The sequence below is a fragment of the Astyanax mexicanus genome, chromosome 5, assembly GCF_023375975.1.
Source record: "Astyanax mexicanus isolate ESR-SI-001 chromosome 5, AstMex3_surface, whole genome shotgun sequence".
Lineage (NCBI taxonomy): Eukaryota > Metazoa > Chordata > Actinopteri > Characiformes > Acestrorhamphidae > Astyanax > Astyanax mexicanus.
In genome coordinates, this window is record NC_064412.1 from 38,138,971 (window position 1) to 38,157,837 (window position 18,867).

The 18,867-nt window shown below is 42.8% G+C and overlaps 1 protein-coding gene across 1 annotated transcript; it reads right to left on the reverse strand.

Annotated features, from left to right (window-relative positions):
* Positions 1-1,566: 1,566 nt before the first annotated feature.
* zp2l2 (zona pellucida glycoprotein 2, like 2) lies at positions 1,567-17,946 on the reverse strand. The gene is made up of 9 exons (XM_007248899.3): positions 17,507-17,946; positions 6,902-7,089; positions 6,296-6,393; positions 6,056-6,213; positions 3,972-4,161; positions 3,744-3,891; positions 2,635-2,710; positions 1,811-1,924; positions 1,567-1,723 (listed from the first exon to the last, which is right to left on the reverse strand). The coding sequence occupies exons 1-9, from the start codon at positions 17,883-17,885 to the stop codon at positions 1,590-1,592; spliced, it is 1,485 nt and encodes a 494-aa protein (XP_007248961.3). The 5' UTR covers positions 17,886-17,946; the 3' UTR covers positions 1,567-1,589.
* Between the last annotated feature and the right edge of the window lie 921 nt (positions 17,947-18,867).

The window sequence follows — 18,867 nt, forward strand, 5'->3', positions numbered from 1 at the left end:
GAACTGAAAATAGCTTTTATTTTTTATTTTTTCTGTTCCACCTGTAGGGTAATTTACCAGAGCATGACTTAAATAAAACTCGGATGTGAGAAATCCCAGAACATGAAATGATGACCAATGAGTCAGAGCTTAGAATTTAAAATATATTAAAGTTTACTGGAAAAATAGTTTCAGCATTACAGATATATATAAAGGAACAAAAATGAATAGATATATATTAGAAAAGAGTAAAAGTACAGCAACGAGTCAACACATAGTGTAATAAAATCTCGATAGATCAACACATTCACAACCCGGAGAGGGAGGGAGAGAGAGGGAGAGGGAGCGAGAGAGAGGGAGCGAGAGGGAGGGAGGGAGCGAGAGAGAGGGAGGGAGCGAGAGAGAGGGAGGGAGCGAGAGAGAGGGAGCGAGCGAGAGAGGGAGCGAGAGAGAGAGAGAAACTGAAGCCAGTGGAGGGACAGAGAGAACTCCTCAGACTTCATCCAAGCAGTATAATTTGTGCAAATGACATGTGACTGGACAGAACTTATTACGTCAGCAGAGTCCAGTTAACAGTTTGTTGCCCAGTTCCAATGACGTGATCAGCCCCAGCCTGTCTGAGCAACAAGTTCTTATTAAGGGTTGCTGTCTTTGCCCTTTTTGCTCAATTTAAGGTGGAACGAGAAATCTAGAGAGATGAACTAATCAATTTAGCAAGAAGAACTACTATCAATTTAAATGCTTGCTCATAAAACATTTAAATTACATATTAAACTAAAAGTAGAATATGTTTGTTTCTTTGGTTGCTTCTGCTGCCATCTTGCCAGTGATTCTTACAGTCCTCTGTTTTGAGTATGCCTCTGAAAAATCTTCCCCCTCCAGCCTAACAAGAATAAGGATCACCCTACATTACATTACATTACATTACATTACATTACATTTGGCAGACGCTTTTGTCCAAAGCGGCTTACAATATTGAAGTGCAAATAATAGAAGAGGTTAAGTACAAAAATAATAGAAGTTAAAAATAAAACATCTATAGATAGGGCCTTAAGGAGGTCAGAGGGAAATAATGGGATAGAGGAGTAGAGAAGAGGAAGAAGGAGATGAGGTTAGAATTAGTTAGTTTGTTAGAGGTGTTAGGAGAGTAAGTGCTCTTTGAAGAGCTCTGTCTTCAGGAGTTCCTTAAAGATAGCGAGATCTACCCCTAGATGTGCACAATCAAAATGGGTTTGGGCCAAACTGTTGGAAATAACATGGTTGTACCGTTATAGGCTCAAATATTAAGTAAAAATATTTATTAACATGCACCAAGCAACTTAAAGTGGGGGGGGGGGTTCTAAAGGGGGGCATCTCAAAACAGGGTGCACAGAGACTTCTTGGACACATTTAAATACCTTGATATTTTTATGAAAATGACCATTTAAAATGTCTACATTAATAAAAACATCTTCAAAACTAAAAATCTATATTTGTTCTTTAAACATGTGTATGTGGGTTTGAATAAATTTGAATAAAGTTGAAGTCAATGACTAGAAAAGAACAGCTTGAAAGCAAGATCACAAAAACCCAAAAGGAGGCAGGAGATTGACACAAGACAACTTTATTCATCATAGTCTTGTTGTCTGAAGAGGACGAGGTTTTAACCGCCGTCTCCAGCAGAGAGCAGCAGTAAGCAGTCCACAGATGCTCAACACAGCCAGTGCAGCTACTCCAACCAGACCAAAGCTTGAATCCCAAGACCCTAGACAAAGAAACCCAGAAGCAGTCTTCAGTTCTCGTAAAGGAACAGGACATAGTTCCATAGTTCCTGCTAGATTACAGCCCTTACCTTCATTACTGTCCCCTCGGCTTTTAGCTGAAACTGGCAGGTCAGAAAGGAGGATGACCTCCTCACTGGACACTAGGACCTTCTCTAGATCTTGTGTTGTTGAAACTGCTCTCTCTGAAAAAAAGGTAGCTTTTTAGACAGTAACACAAAACTGCTGTAAATAAAGGCATTATTGCATTTTGTAGTCTTCAGCTAGCATGATCTTTAATGACTTGGGACCTATCCACACTTAAGGATTCCTTCAAGAAAACCACATACGGCCCTTTAAAACACTGGAAAAGATTTTTGAACTGGTGAACAGAATGCAGATAATGCGCAATAATTCAGTAAGTTGTGTGCCCTCTAGCGCACAATACTTCAATAATGTAAGTGACCTTATTTGGTTGACCTTCCAATAGAAAAGTGCTTATGCATCAGAAACATGACCAATTATCATTTCACAAAAAAAATCTCTGATTCTAATCAAGGCTAGAGAGCTAGTGGTAAGTGTAAAATTTGCTCTGGGTAAAAAGCACCACACAGAAGGTTAAATTCAATGTGAAAATTAAGATTTGAATACTTACTGTAGTGTAAATACTCTCAATCCATCATACATGGTGCATCATAGCTTTATTAGTGCTTTGTTTTTCTAAGGATGCACCAAATAGGCAAAGAAGGTCTTTTTAATAATTTGTTTGACAGAATATTATTATTTTATTATTTTTTTTTAATAAATGCAGTTTGTCTGCATGTGTATGTGCATTTATTTGCCAATATAGTGCAGGATCACTGCATATTTTAGACAAACTCAAGTACACGCCTACCCACACTTAGGTCAAACTTACTTGTTCTGCCACAACTTGGTTCACAGGTGTCCAGAGCAGAGACTTGACACACTGCTGTGGTACAGTGGATGAAGATCTGAAACATCAAAAGATCAAAAGTTATTCTGTTCACACTCTACAAGTTACACTTCAAGTAACAGAGCCCATGTCTTCAAATCTGGACATCAGAAATCAGTAAACTGTCCTTTGTAATTTGTTTTGTGCGACAATACATGGTCAATAATTGAACTTTTAAACTTTCAGTAATTAAATTGCCGGACAGTTTGCCGTCTGGGATCTTGTAGATTTTTTCCTAAAAATAAAGCTATTTAGCTAAGGTAATGCTTTAAGGAGAAATCGGGAGTGAAATAGACTAGGGTCGTCGTAAAACAACAAGTACAAACTTATCAAATAGCCCAAAATTACTATTTTTACACCTTTAAAAAGCTTCAAGCAGCTCCACTCTTCACTGGTAAAGTTCTGATGGGCCTGAGAGCTTTGAAAGTGCACAGGTAGTTTATTATAAAGACTGTTTATATACACAGTAGCTCAAAGTAGTTCTCCAGGCACCACCATCTTAAAATTAAGTCTTGGAATATTGACTGAATAGTATGAATAAATAGGTAGCAGCGAATTTTTAGCGTTCTGTGTTAAAGCAGCTTCACACAAGGTTTCCTCTATCCAACTTGTTATAACAGGTTCACACTACATGACTGAGTCCGTGGTTAGACTCTCCATAAACGGCTCTGGTAAAGCAGGAGATGTGTTTTGGACCTGTGGTTCTCTTTCTGTGATCCTATTGGCTGTATGTAGCTGCCTGCTCTTGACTCCTAGTCGCCGACTGAGTCGGATATTAAACATGTTGAACATTTGCTGGGTATCTGCGACTTGTCAGCGATCAGTCAGCGACAGGTAAGCAAGGTTGGTATTATCTCCCCTCAAACATACAAGGATATACTGGTATTTTCACGGACATCACTACTAAATATGCATTTAACTTGTCTTAAGAACTATTTAGATTAATTGCAGTTGATCTTTTTCTTTTGATAGATCAACACCACTAGTCAAGATACTTAATCTTAAATAAAGATCATGAGGGCCAAGGGCTCAGTATTCTGATAATGACCCACCTGTTCCTGTTGTGGAATGAGGGATGTTTGGTCCACGAAGGCAAACATCTCCACAACAAAGCGCTTGTAGTGGGTTGGGTACTGCAGGCCAGAAGAGGGGCCAACTGGAATCACAGTGGTCTGATAACGGTCATCTTCATACGGGCACCTACCAGAGGAACAGAAAGAACCTGAATATATGCAGCAAAGGATTAAAATGTAGACAGAAACTGACTGAAGTTTGCTTACCCATTAACCAGCAGGTCCCACTGAGTCAGGCTTAATGGATTTGGGGTGGAAGTGGCCCAGCAGTGGCTCAGCACCAGGGCGATGCTCGGGTCTGTTCTCTCCAGCATGCGCACCTCCACATACACTGGTTCCCTCAGTGCCTTGGTGACAGGGTAATCTGCCTCAGTGTAGTAGGAGCTGTATATGTCCACTAGATACAAAACATTTAACACCATTATAGTTTCCAGATTTCCAGTTTTAATTCCATGTTTCAGACTGTTTTTAAGCTCTAGATAAAAAGTTTAAAGTATACCAAGAAGCAGTCCATCATCCAAAACATATTTTATATTTTATATATTCCACACGTGCTTCTTTAGTTCATAATTGGAGACGCTAAGCTAGTGTTGCCAAAACTTACCGTAAAAATCCCAAGTTAATACTTGCTCAAATCCACATACAATCTTTTTAAATAAAATAGGATTATTAATGAAGATAGATAATTCTTTTTAATCCTGTTTTATAGCTCAATTAGTCAGTGTAAGACACTGCAGTTCCACACAGCGTTCATTCTGTAACAGCAGATTCTAATCCATTTTGTTCATTTTCCTTCTTTTAAAATATATTGTTTGAATCATGTTTAATTCGTATTTATTTCTTCATTGTTTATTTCTTACATGTTTTTTTTTTATTTTACTTCTTTATATTTTCTTATTTGTAAAGCTCTTTGAATGACCGTTGTGTATGAAAGGTGCTATAAATAAACTTACCTTGCCACCAACAAAAGCTTTGAGAAACAGGGATTGCAAATAGCTTGTAATGTATAGTACCAGTCAAAAGTTTAAACACTCCCTTTTATTTTGTTTCTAGCTTGCATTGTAGATTAACAATCAAGACATCAAAACTATTAAGGAACACGTATGGGGGAAAATGCTTTATATATTTTAGATTCCTCAAAGTAGCACCTTTTGCTTTAATTTCAGTATGCCCCACTTTCCTCAATCGGCCTTAATGGAGTACCTAGTGTGCTTTTCCTTCACTCTTTGCTTCAACTTGTCCCAAACTACCTGGTGTTGGGTTTCTGTCAGGTGTTTGTCCTTCATAGCTTACATCTTTAATATTAAATTGACAAACGTAGTAAATACAAATATATAATACATTTTGTGTACCAGATTTTAACAGATGCAAGTTATCCAGCATGTGATGACACTAAACTGCACTCCATATCCCCAAGCCTAAAGTATAAATGATAGTCGGCCAATAAAAACTGTATCCAGTAGATACATAGGTAATAATTGTAAGTTTTCCCCTTTTGTTCCAAACAGCTAAAACGTTTACTAGAGGTGGGCAATTTTTTTTTTATCATAAACACTGATCAAAACAGCAAATTTCATTACTAAACATGTAATTGGCAGTTCAGGGATCTGATGCTGCTGGTAAATTCTGACAGATCACACGTATTGAGAAAATATTTAATATTGTGATCATTTACATAATTAATTAAAAATTTCCTCCCAGGTTGTTGCACACCAATGTGTTTAATTTGGCTTACATGGCATTGCACCCTATTTTGTGACAGTCAAGATCAGGGGAATTTAATTTAAATGTACTGAAGTCAGTCAAGAGAAAATTCTTGTCACGGTCCAGATCACCACAATGTAACTATGAATCGGTACCACATTCTGTATATGGAAGTAGCCTTGTCATTAGATTAATATTGTGTTGTCAAAATAACAGTACAAAACAATTCCAGTTTGGAGTGAAAGTTATATTGAAATGTTTAACAAATACTAAAATGTTCATGTTGAGGAATTTAAGATTTAAAAATATAAAAGTGTCACTGCAAAATAAATAAATTAGTGTCACTGCAGTGCTGAAAATAAACCACCACCCAAATATATGCACTGTGGTGATCCTGTGGGATCCTGACCACTGAAGAACAGTGTGAAAGGAGGATAAAATACACAGAAATAAAAGGACTACACTCTGTATTAAATGTTCAAACTACAAAAAGTGTTCTATACGATCAATAGAGCTGAAAACTAATAATGAACAGGTGTAGAAACAAGGTGGTCATAATATTAGGCTTGGTCAGTGTACTCCCTTACCATCAGAGCATCCTTTAGTGACACAGATGCCATTAGCAAGCCTGAGGGCCACTCGTAGGGGACCCTGCTGAAACACTGGAGCTGGTGCAGGAACAGTGTTCACATCCACCCTTAAAGCCTCCACTGCTGTAGCCAGATATCTACACTGGAAAGTTAGCCTGCAAAACAAACAAGAAAAAAATGTCAGAACAAAAGATTAGCTGAAGGTTAATCGATTACACTTCAATAAAGGACACTTACTCAAACGAGCTGTCCCTTGTGATGGCACCATGTTGACCGAATCCAACTTCATATGAGGACGCCATCATGTTCTCATAAACAACATAATCACCATCAACCTGGAGGGGGGTGGATAAAAGTAGTTGAGTTTAGCCAACCTCAATACCTTTGCAGCACCACCTCTACTACTGGATTGGAAGTCATTATGGTTATCAGAGCATTTGCCTGCTTAAATTGGTAGCGTTTATATATTTTAGTATAGATATTTAAAACAAAAAATAAAATAAACTGATAATTACATCAATAAACTTACAGTACAATATGGATATGACATGACTTCACATCAACACTGGCTTTTCTATTTTTCAAGAAAAGCCAGTTGCTGTGAATGAGCCTGTTTTCTATTGTTTTATTCGGTTTAAGATATTTCAGTGAATATTCTTAATGAAAAGTTCATTGCTCTTTAAATGGATGGAGGGTTTTTATGATTTTATTTTAGTAGCAGCAAGTTCCAGTAATTGTTTATCGCAGTTGTTTAAAGGCCACTATATTGACCAAACAAAAACAGATTATGGAAAGTAGGGCTGCCACAATATAAGAATCATATCTAAGGACTCATCACCACACCTTCGCCCTTGTCCCACAGGTCGTCACTGGAAACTGGTAGATGGCGAAGTCAATATTACTGTCGATGGCAGTGCAAAGTTCTCCACCGGCCTCCAGCAGTCTGATGTTGTCCAGGCTGATCCGAGGTACGGTGGTGTCTCTGGCCACAACCACCACAAACTGCCCGTCTTTGGTGCACTGTACAGTGACTACATAAAAAAGGAGCTAGTTAAACAGGCCCGAAACACTAGTGTTAAATTAAGCAAGATGTTTAAAGGGGACACTATATATTATTTTTTTTACACAGGTTAGACTAGGACTTGTTCTTTACACAAAACCACACTCAAAGCTCTTGTTTGTTTTAAGTCCCTTTCAGCATGAGCTATTTAAGGGCTCCATCACTTCCATCCAAATAAGCTGTTGCTGGCCACACACCATGTTTACACTGAGCGTTTATCACACGTTAGTGTTTTGAGTTTCGCCATTTACCACAAACTAACAATCTAGTTTACATCTGGTAGTTACAGATCCCTCCATCAGATGAAGCACTGTGGTTGTAAATCAAACATAGTGAAATGGCAGATCTGGGTGGGGATCTGAGTTGAAGGGTGGTGCCAGGGTGGATCTATGCACATTTCCTTATTGCGAAATCACAATAACGGAGTCCTCCAAACAGCTCATAGCATGATTCCTGACACCAAAATCCTTCAACTGATTCACAGACAACTGATATTTCATGCTTACAGATGCAGAGGAGACCTAGGTGGAAATATAAAAGCATGCAAAGTTTGCATGTCCCTGTGGCACACCTAAATAGTACAAAAATTGTTTTAAAGACTTAAAATGTACCTTGCTTTCATAAATCATTCTAATAATTCTGAGGGAAAAGATTGCATGAATTTTTTCTAACTTGATACTTTAGGAACACCCAATTGGTCTTTACACCTGCAAAAAAAAAAAAAAAAAAAAAAAAAACTTTCCTTCTCTCACACTGCAGCTCAAACTGCGTACATTCACAACACAACCTGAACATTCTAGAGGAGGTTTGGCCAAAACTGAATACTTATGGACAAAATAATGGTTAACAACTGGAAAAAGTTTGACTTGTTTTGCAATCACTGACATAGGCACTTTATAATGGAACCATTTTCTATTTTAATGGCAGAAGTGCAGGAGAACTCCGGTGTGAACTGGCTTGGGGTGTAGTGGAACATGACAATGAAACTTGTCAAATAGCACACCTCATTTACCCACAGCATTCCAAAATACATTGTTTTTAGCCAATGCTTACAGTGCTAGTGATATTTGCATGGGCAACGCTATGCCCCTAAAATCACTAAAAAAAAAAAAATTACACCATTAACAAATTCAAAATAGCTCCACACTTCACTGGTAGAATTCTGAGGGCCCGGACATTTAAAATGAGGCACTGAGAACTTTAAAAAGTGCACAGATAGATATTAAAAACTGTTTATACACAGTATCTTGGGGTAGTTCTCCTAGCGTGACTTCAACTTGAAAGGACAAGGGAGCAGATTGCAAAATCAATTCAGTGAAAAAGCATGAATTCCCGCTGCTGTAAAAACCTAATATTCACTAAAAATCTAATATTTCTAATACTTTCCAAGAATCAATTTTGTAATGAAGTGTAAAGTTTGAGCTTGTTAATGATGTAGAAATATTGATTTCTTTGTATGGCCAAATTTTTCTGTACAGTAAAAATGCAAGTAAAACTAGAAAAGGCAAAGTTCGTGAACGAACTTTAAGTTGGCTTGTCAAATAGTTACTAAGTTGAGTAGTGTGTGTGTGTGGTGTGGAGTGTGTGGGGTGTGGAGTGGGTTGTGGAGTGTGTTTGGTGTTGTGTGTTTGGAATGTGGTGTGGAGTGATGTATGTGTGGTGGAGTGTGGGGTGAGTTGTGTGTATCAGGTGTGGAGTGTGTGTGTTATGGAGTGTGTGTGGTGTGGTGTGTAGAGAGTGTGTTGTGGTGTGTGGAGTATGTGTGGTGTGGAGTGTGTGTGGTGTGGTGTATGTGTGGTGGAGTGTGGGGTTTGTGTCAGGTGTGGAGTGTGTGTGGTGTGGGGTATGTGTGGTGTGAAGTGTCTGTGGGGTGGAGTGTGTATGGTGTGGGGTATGTGAGCTGTGGAGTGTGTGTGTGGTATGGAGAGTGTGGGGTATGTGTGGTGTGGGGTGTGAAGTGTGTGGTATGTTTGGGGTGGAGTGTGCGTGGTGTGAGGTATGTGAGCTGTGGAGTGTGTGTGTGTTATGGAGTGTGTGGGGTGTGGGGTATGTGTGGTGTGAAGTGTGTGTGGTGTGGGGTATATGAGGTATCGAGTGTGTGTGTGGTTTAAAGTGTGTGTGGTGTGGGGTATGTGTGGTGTGGAGTGTGTGGTGTTGTGTGAATTGTGTGTGGTATGTGTGGGGTGGAGTGTGTGTGGTGTGGGGTATGTGAGCTGTGGAGTGTGTGTGGTTTAAAGTGTGTGTGGGGTTTGTGTGGTGTGGATTGTGTGTGGTGTGGGGTATGTGTGGTTTGAAGTGTGTGTGGTGTGGGGTATGTGTGGTGGAGTGTGTTTGGTGTGGGGTATGTGTGGTGTGGAATGTGTGTAGGGTGTGGTGTGGAGTGTGTGTAGTGTGGGGTGTAGACTGTGTGTGGTGTGGGGTGTGTGTGGTGTGTAGTGTGTGTGGGGTGGAGTGTGTTTGGTGTGGGGTATGTGTGGTGTGGAATGTGTGTAGGGTGTGGTGTGGAGTGTGTGTAGTGTGGGGTGTAGATTGTGTGTGGTGTGGGGTGTGTGTGGTGTGGAGTGTGTTTGGTGTGGGGTATGTGTGGTGTGGAGTGTGTGGGGTGGAGTGTGTTTGGTGTGGGGTATGTGTGGTGTGGAATGTGTGTAGGGTGTGGTGTGGAGTGTGTGTAGTGTGGGGTGTAGACTGTGTGTGGTGTGTGTGGTGTGTAGTGTGTGTGGTGGAGTGTGTTTGGTGTGGGGTATGTGTGGTGTGGAGTGTGTGTAGTGTGGGGTGTAGACTGTGTGTGGTGTGGGGTGTGTGTGGTGTGGAGTGTGTGTGGTGTGGGGTATGTGAGCTGTGGAGTGTGTGTGTGGTATGGAGTGTGTGTGGTGTGGGGTATGTGTGGTGTGGAGTGTGTGGTGTTGTGTGAATTGTGTGTGGTATGTGTGGGGTGGAGTGTGTGTGGTGTGGGGTATGTGAGCTGTGGAGTGTGTGTGGTTTAAAGTGTGTTGGTGTGGGGTATGAAGTGTGTGTGGGGTGGAGTGTGCGTGGTGTGGGCTATGTGAGCTGTGGAGTGTGTGTGGTTTAAAGTGTGTGTGGTGTGGGGTTTTTGTGGTGTGGATTATGTGTGGTGTGGGGTATGTGTGGTTTGAAGTGTGTGTGGTGTGGGGTATGTGTGGTGTGTGGGGTGGAGTGTGTTTGGTGTGGGGTATGTGTGGTGTGGAATGTGTGTAGGGTGTGGAGTGTGTGTAGTGTGGGGTGTACACTGTGTGTGGTGTGGGGTGTGTGTGGTGTGTAGTGTGTGTGGTGGAGTGTGTTTGGTGTGGGGTATGTGTGGTGTGGAATGTGTGTAGGGTGTGGTGTGGAGTGTGTGTAGTGTGGGGTGTAGACTGTGTGTGGTGTGTGTGGTGTGTAGTGTGTGTGGTGGAGTGTGTTTGGTGTGGGGTATGTGTGGTGTGGAATGTGTGTAGGGTGTGGTGTGGAGTGTGTGTAGTGTGGGGTGTAGACTGTGTGTGGTGTGGGGTGTGTGTGGTGTGTAGAGTGTGTGTGGTGTGGACTGTGGAGTTTGTGTGGTGTGGAGTATGTTTTGTGTGGAGTGAGTGTGGGGAGTGGACTTTGTGTCATGTGGTAAGTGTGTGTGATGTGGGGTGTGAAGTGTGTGGTGTGGGGTATGTGTGATGTGGAGTGTGTGTGGTGTGGGGTATGTGTGGTTTGAAGTGTGTGTGGTGTGGTGTATGTGTGGTGTGTGCGTGTGTGTGTGTGGTGTGGGCTGTGGAGTTTGTGTGGTGTGGAGTGTGTGTGGTGTGGGGTATGTGTGGTGTGGAGTGTGTGTTGTGTAGAGTGTGGTGTGGTGTGTGGAGTGTGTGTGGTGGGGTGTATAGTGTGTGTGGGGTTTGGTGTGTGTGGTGTGGGGTATGTGTGGTGTGGGGTATGTGTGGTGTGGAGTGTGTGTTGTGTAGAGTGTGGTGTGGTGTGTGGAGTGTGTGTGGTGGGGTGTATAGTGTGGTGGGGTGTGGTGTGTGGGGTTTGGTGTGTGTGGTGTGGGGTATGTGTGGTGTGGGGTATGTGTGGTTTGATGTGTGTGGTGTGGTGTATGTGTGGTGTGGTGTGTGTGTAGTGTTGTATTGGTTCTGGTGTGGGTTGTGTTCAGCAGTCTCTTCTCCATACAGATACAGTACTGAGGAGCAGGGCAGAGAGGGGGGCCGTGCGCAGGATCGGCTGGTGTGTGTGAGATGGCCAACATTCCGCCCATTCATTCCTATGGGGAAAGTTCGTACGATAATTTTACGAAAACCGTAAATCGTATCGGTGAGATCAGCATATCGTCTGAAACGTCTTTGCAAGTTCTGTATGTCTTGTGAATTTCGTGGTTCTAGCTTGAAAATTGTGACTTTTAGAGCAGTTTGAAAAAAGTGTGAATGGAAGTCTATGGGGAAAAAAGTGACTTTGACGGAACCATGCTAGAACCCTGGTTCTCCGATCGCTTAGAAAAGCACAAGCAACTTAAGTGGCTATGGGTTCTACCATCTTGTGAAGTTTGGTGGTTCTAGCTCGAAAACTGTAGGAGGAGTAGCGTTGAGAAATTTTAGCGTAGAATAATAATAATAACTAGAAAAGGCAAAGTTCGTGAACGAACTTTAAGTTGGCTTGTCAAATAGTTACTAAGTTGTGTAGTGTGTGTGTGGTGTGGAGTGTGTGGGGTGTGGAGTGGGTTGTGGAGTGTGTTTGGTGTGGTGTGTTTGGAATGTGGTGTGGAGTGTGGTGTATGTGTGGTGGAGTGTGGGGTGTGTAGAGAGTGTGGTGTGGTGTGTGGAGTATGTGTGGTGTGGAGTGTGTGTGGTGTGGTGTATGTGTGGTGGAGTGTGGGGTTTGTGTCAGGTGTGGAGTGTGTGTGGTGTGGGGTATGTGTGGTGTGAAGTGTGTGTGGGGTGGAGTGTGTATGGTGTTGGGTATGTGAGCTGTGGAGTGTGTGTGTGGTATGGAGAGTGTGGGGTATGTGTGGTGTGGGGTGTGAAGTGTGTGGTATGTTTGGGGTGGAGTGTGTGTGGTGTGGGGTATGTGAGCTGTGGAGTGTGTGTGGTTTAAAGTGTGTGTGGTGTGGGGTTTGTGTGGTGTGGATTGTGTGTGGTGTGGGGTATGTGTGGTTTGAAGTGTGTGTGGTGTGGGGTATGTGTGGTGTGTGGGGTGGAGTGTGTTTGGTGTGGGGTATTTGTGGTGTGGAATGTGTGTAGGGTGTGGTGTGGAGTGTGTGTAGTGTGGGGTGTAGACTGTTTGTGGTGTGGGGTGTGTGTGGTGTGTAGTGTGTGTGGGGTGGAGTGTGTTTGGTGTGGGGTATGTGTGGTGTGGAATGTGTGTAGGGTGTGGTGTGGAGTGTGTGTAGTGTGGGGTGTAGACTGTGTGTGGTGTGGGGTGTGTGTGGTGTGGAGTGTGTTTGGTGTGGGGTATGTGTGGTGTGGAGTGTGTGGGGTGGAGTGTGTTTGGTGTGGGGTATGTGTGGTGTGGAATGTGTGTAGGGTGTGGTGTGGAGTGTGTAGTGTGGGGTGTAGACTGTGTGTGGTGTGGGGTGTGTGTGGTGTGGAGTGTGTTTGGTGTGGGGTATGTGTGGTGTGGAGTGTGTGGGGTGGAGTGTGTTTGGTGTGGGGTATGTGTGGTGTGGAATGTGTGTAGTGTGGGGTGTAGACTGTGTGTGGTGTGGGGTGTGTGTGTGGTGTGGACTGTGGAGTTTGTGTGGTGTGGAGTATGTGTGGTGTGGAGTGAATGTGGGGAGTGGACTGTGTGTCGTATGGTGAGTGAGTGGAGTGTGTGTGGTGTGGGGTGTGAAGTGTGTGGTGTGGGGTATGTGTGTGGTGTGGGGTATGTGTGGTGTGGAATGTGTGTAGGGTGTGGTGTGGAGTGTGGGGTGTAGACTGTGTGTGGTGTGGGGTATGTGTGGTGTGGAATGTGTGTAGGGTGTGGTGTGGAGTGTGTGTAGTGTGGGGTGTAGACTGTGTGTGGTGTGGGGTGTGTGGTGTGGAGTGTGTTTGGTGTGGGGTATGTGTGGTGTGGAGTGTGTGGGGTGGAGTGTGTTTGGTGTGGGGTATGTGTGGTGTGGAATGTGTGTAGTGTGGGGTGTAGACTGTGTGTGGTGTGGGGTGTGTGTGTGGTGTGGACTGTGGAGTTTGTGCGGTGTGGAGTATGTGTGGTGTGGAGTGAGTGTGGGGAGTGGACTGTGTGTCGTGTGGTGAGTGAGTGGAGTGTGTGTGGTGTGGGGTGTGAAGTGTGTGGTGCGGGGTATGTGTGTGGTGTGGGGTATGTGTGTGGTGTGGAATGTGTGTAGGGTGTGGTGTGGAGTGTGTGTAGTGTGGGGTGTAGACTGTGTGTGGTGTGGGGTATGTGTGGTGTGGAATGTGTGTAGGGTGTGGTGTGGAGTGTGTGTAGTGTGGGGTGTAGACTGTGTGTGGTGTGGGGTATGTGTGGTGTGGAATGTGTGTAGGGTGTGGTGTGGAGTGTGTGTAGTGTGGGGTGTAGACTGTGTGTGGTGTGGGGTGTGTGTGGTGTGGAGTGTGTTTGGTGTGGGGTATGTGTGGTGTGGAGTGTGTGGGGTGGAGTGTGTTTGGTGTGGGGTATGTGTGGTGTGGAATGTGTGTAGTGTGGGGTGTAGACTGTGTGTGGTGTGGGGTGTGTGTGTGGTGTGGACTGTGGAGTTTGTGTGGTGTGGAGTATGTGTGGTGTGGAGTGAATGTGGGGAGTGGACTGTGTGTCGTATGGTGAGTGAGTGGAGTGTGTGTGGTGTGGGGTGTGAAGTGTGTGGTGTGGGGTATGTGTGTGGTGTGGGGTATGTGTGGTGTGGAATGTGTGTAGGGTGTGGTGTGGAGTGTGGGGTGTAGACTGTGTGTGGTGTGGGGTATGTGTGGTGTGGAATGTGTGTAGGGTGTGGTGTGGAGTGTGTGTAGTGTGGGGTGTAGACTGTGTGTGGTGTGGGGTGTGTGGTGTGGAGTGTGTTTGGTGTGGGGTATGTGTGGTGTGGAGTGTGTGGGGTGGAGTGTGTTTGGTGTGGGGTATGTGTGGTGTGGAATGTGTGTAGTGTGGGGTGTAGACTGTGTGTGGTGTGGGGTGTGTGTGTGGTGTGGACTGTGGAGTTTGTGCGGTGTGGAGTATGTGTGGTGTGGAGTGAGTGTGGGGAGTGGACTGTGTGTCGTGTGGTGAGTGAGTGGAGTGTGTGTGGTGTGGGGTGTGAAGTGTGTGGTGCGGGGTATGTGTGTGGTGTGGGGTATGTGTGTGGTGTGGAATGTGTGTAGGGTGTGGTGTGGAGTGTGTGTAGTGTGGGGTGTAGACTGTGTGTGGTGTGGGGTATGTGTGGTGTGGAATGTGTGTAGGGTGTGGTGTGGAGTGTGTGTAGTGTGGGGTGTAGACTGTGTGTGGTGTGGGGTATGTGTGGTGTGGAATGTGTGTAGGGTGTGGTGTGGAGTGTGTGTAGTGTGGGGTGTAGACTGTGTGTGGTGTGGGGTGTGTGTGGTGTGGAGTGTGTTTGGTGTGGGGTATGTGTTGTGTGGAGTGTGTGGGGTGGAGTGTGTTTGGTGTGGGGTATGTGTGGTGTGGAATGTGTGTAGTGTGGGGTGTAGACTGTGTGTGGTGTGGGGTGTGTGTGTGGTGTGGACTGTGGAGTTTGTGTGGTGTGGAGTATGTGTGGTGTGGAGTGAGTGTGGGGAGTGGACTGTGTGTCGTGTGGTGAGTGAGTGGAGTGTGTGTGGTGTGGGGTGTGAAGTGTGGGGTATGTGTGTGGTGTGGGGTATGTGTGGTGTGGAATGTGTGTAGGGTGTGGTGTGGAGTGTGTGTAGTGTGGGGTGTAGACTGTGTGTGGTGTGGGGTGTGTGTGTGGTGTGAACTGTGGAGTTTGTGTGGTGTGGAGTATGTGTGGTGTGGAGTGAGTGTGGGGAGTGGACTGTGTGTCGTGTGGTGAGTGTGTGGAGTGTGTGTGGTGTGTGGTGTGAAGTGTGTGGTGTGGGGTGTGTGTGTGGTGTGGGGTATGTGTGGTTTGAAGTGTGTGTGGTGTGTGCGGTGTGGGGTGTGTGTAGTGTTGTATTGGTTCTGGTGTGGGTTGTGTTCAGCAGTCTCTTCTCCATACAGATACAGTACTGAGGAGCAGGGCAGAGAGGGGGGCCGTGCGCAGGATCGGCTGGTGTGTGTGAGATGGCCAACATTCCGCCCATTCATTCCTATGGGGAAAGTTCGTACGATAATTTTACGAAAACCGTAAATCGTATCGGTGAGATCAGCATATCGTCTGAAACGTCTCTGCAAGTTCTGTATGTCTTGTGAATTTCGTGGTTCTAGCTTGAAAATTGTGACTTTTACAGCAGTTTGAAAAAAGTGTGAATGGAAGTCTATGGGGAAAAAAGTGACTTTGACGGAACCGTGCTAGAACCCTGGTTCTCCGATCGCTTAGAAAAGCACAAGCAACTTAAGTGGCTATGGGTTCTACCATCCTGTGAAGTTTGGTGGTTCTAGCTCGAAAACTGTAGGAGGAGTAGCGTTGAGAAATTTTAGCGTAGAATAATAATAATAATAATAAGAAGAATAAGAAGAACAGTAAGTTGGCTTTTCCAAGCCAACTTAATAAGAAGAATAAGAAGAACTATAAGTTGGCTTTGACAAGCCAACTTAATTAGGATGGAGATTTTAGCTAATTTTGTGTCAAAAGTTTTACACAAAAATAAAATCTGCAATCAAAATTACAGATTATATACATATAAAAGGAAAACAAATGAAGCAGAAGCAAACAAGAGACTCCAGAGGCAAATGACTTTAAAAATCCACAGAAAAAAGCCACAAAAATAAAAGGAAAGACTAGCAATATACAGACCAGGATGCAAACTACAGGGAGTATTGGGGGGAGGGGGGGGGGGGGGGCAGACCCCTAAATGGGTAAAAACAATATTTTTCAAACACATAATTGCAAAGAATAATAAAGCAAGTGCATGTTAATATTTTTCTGTTTTGAATTTGCAAAATACAATTTTTATTTTTATTCTTAAAAATTTAATTGAGATTAGTTTTTTTTTGGTGTTTGCATTTTTTGTGGCACAAAATTAACTTCATAGATTTTACTCTAAACTTTAAGTTCCATATTAAGTGTTTGAATATGGTGTAACTCATCAAATAATACTCAGTCCCTCTATACGTAAATACTGTTGTCCTTTGATGGCCACTAATCACTGCCTTTAACACAATCAAATAATCTTACTTTAGAGTGCACACCATCATAGATAATTTATTGCAAGAAGGGGCACTCAATCACTTATTTTACCCACAATAATTGAGTAACTGTTACAATTTTAGTGTGAACGTAGAACATACCTGTCAAGTCTCCCGTTTTGGCCGGGAAACTACGTATTTTACTCCTCTTTCCTGCCGTCCTCCCGTAGTAGTATTTTCCCGTAAATTTCCCGTATTTTATTAAAATTAAAAAATATATATTATTGGAGCTGCTGATGTTAAAACATACATGCAGCGATTTTTCTAAAAGAAAGGTAACGGTAGTCTAATCATGGAAACTGATGAGATTTTTCTGATAGCTGCTTAAAAATACTCCGAAATAAAACACACAGATTAAACCTTTTAAAATAAATAAAAAATTACAGCTTGTGACTCAGTTTAACTAGAAATGTGGAGAGGACCGACATTAACTGAACTGATCAGGGGTGGAGTGATCAAAAGGAAGAAGTATTAATTAAAAATTATTGTGTGTCCCTTAGGACTAATTTTTACTGATGGAATATATCTGGTCCATGTCCTTTTAGTAAAAGCTCATAATACCATTTTTAGGTCACCAACAGTCATTTTGCAGAATTTGTGCACTCTTTGTTCAATTTTAAATCCATTAAATAAATAAAAAATATATCATATAAAAGAGTGCATTTATTACAAAAAAAGACATGAAATCTTAAATAATAAAAAAAAGATATAGAAAAGGGTTTTTAATTTGGCTGTATTAAAAGAATGACATATGTAGGAATGTCCACAACATGTTCAGATTCTGATAATCTAATTGTAGTGTGTAAGTGGTTCACATGTGGTTATTTTAGATTTTTTGTAAACCTGTTTTAAAATGTAAGAGATACTGAACCTTCGTTGGGCTGGTGGGACGGCTTTAAGCGGACAGAGGAAAATATCCCTTATTTTTAAATCTAAAACTTGACAGGTATGACGTAGAATCAGAAAATGTATAAACTATGATTTTACTCAAAGGCTCCATATGGACACTCATTTTAAATTCACCCGGGGCGCCCTCAAGTGTCTGATAAAAGCTACAGAGATTCTGAAGTGGAGACTCGCTGATAAAACAATAAATAAATAAGAAAATAATGAAATAAATGGAAGATTAGTTGGGTTGATGATGTGAAATTACTGGGAAAAAGAATCCTCACCCGTTTTTCCATAGTAGCACAGGGGTCCATCAGGAGCTCGAATATACTGTCGAGTATCGTAACAGCACTCCAGGGCCTCGCAGTCAGCCGGGCTGATCCCGGGCTCCCCGCACTCCACCCGTGAGGAGTCCTCCACCGCACAGCGCTGCGGGTCCCCGCGGTCTGGGAGCTGCTGCTGGGCTGGGGGCTGATAATACACGCTGTTCGGGGAGGACTGGAGGAGCGGGTAGCCGCCGGGCTGTATCGTGTCCTGTCGGAGCTGCTGTGGAAAACTGGGTAAACTGTTACCTCTGGCCATCTGCCACGGGTCCTTCTGCTCCTGAGCTCTACAGAAAGCAACAAACGAGCTAAATAATGTTATTATAACAACATTCAACATCTTCTACTGTCTAACTATCTTTAACCTAGTTAAACAAAGCTTTACACCAACCCTAACAGAGCACATTTAAAGAGACTCTCATGAGTCACTTAACAACAGCCCCACCTGTCAATTTAGGCACAATTAGGCTAATTAGGATTTTACCATTTCTGATTGGCCAATAGTGAGAGCTGAGTCAACATTAAGTGCTGATCTGCTAGGAGGAGGTGTTCAAGCTCACAAGGCCCAATCCCATTTCACCCCTTGTCCCTACCACTTACCCCGCCCCTTCTTTTGGAGTGTAACCAGTCAGTGTAACGTTTATCAATTCAATTGTCTGACAATTTAAGGCTAAATTCGAAAATAGAAAATTGAGGGTAAACCATATTTATTATTTAAATCTTACCATTTGTTGTAGTATAACATAAATGGGTTTTCATCCATTTTTCGAATTTGAATATTTTTGTACATCACAACTAGAATTTCAGGAATTAAAAAAGAATCTTGTCTCAATTTTCAAATTTTATCATCTTGTAACAAAAGTAAACTGCATTATACTATCTGATTATGTTAGTGGAAGGCAGAAATGAAAACTAAAGATTGGGGGGAAAAAAACAGATACATTTCTTTTTCACCAAAGTAAATAATAAAGTTTATAAGGGTCAAATATTATTGAGATATTTTCAGCAACAGCTGGAGTTCATGCATTTCCACAGAATTAACTACCTCTTAATCTACATCAAGGTACTGATAAACAGTGTTTTTATTAAACTACCTGTGAACTTTCAAAGCTCCCAGTGCCTCATCATAAATGTTAGAGCCCTCAGAATTCTACCAATGAAGTGTGGAGATAATTTGAGCTTGTCAATGGTGTAAAATAGTAATTTCTTTGCATGGGCAATGCTATGCCCCTATCACCAGCATTGAAAGCATGTTGGGAGCATCAACTAAAAGCACTGTATTTCAGAATGCTGAGGACGAATAAAGGTGCGATATTTGACAA

Coding starts and splice junctions, on each gene's coding strand:
- zp2l2 (XM_007248899.3), bottom strand. CDS start 17,885: ATGTTGAATGTTGTTATAATAACATTATTTAGCTCGTTTGTTGCTTTC. Junction 6,394..6,901: donor CCTGTGGGACAAGGGCGAAG/GTGTGGTGATGA, acceptor ACCCCCCTCCAG/GTTGATGGTGATTATGTTGT. Junction 1,925..2,634: donor ACCAAGTTGTGGCAGAACAA/GTAAGTTTGACC, acceptor CCTTTTTTTCAG/AGAGAGCAGTTTCAACAACA.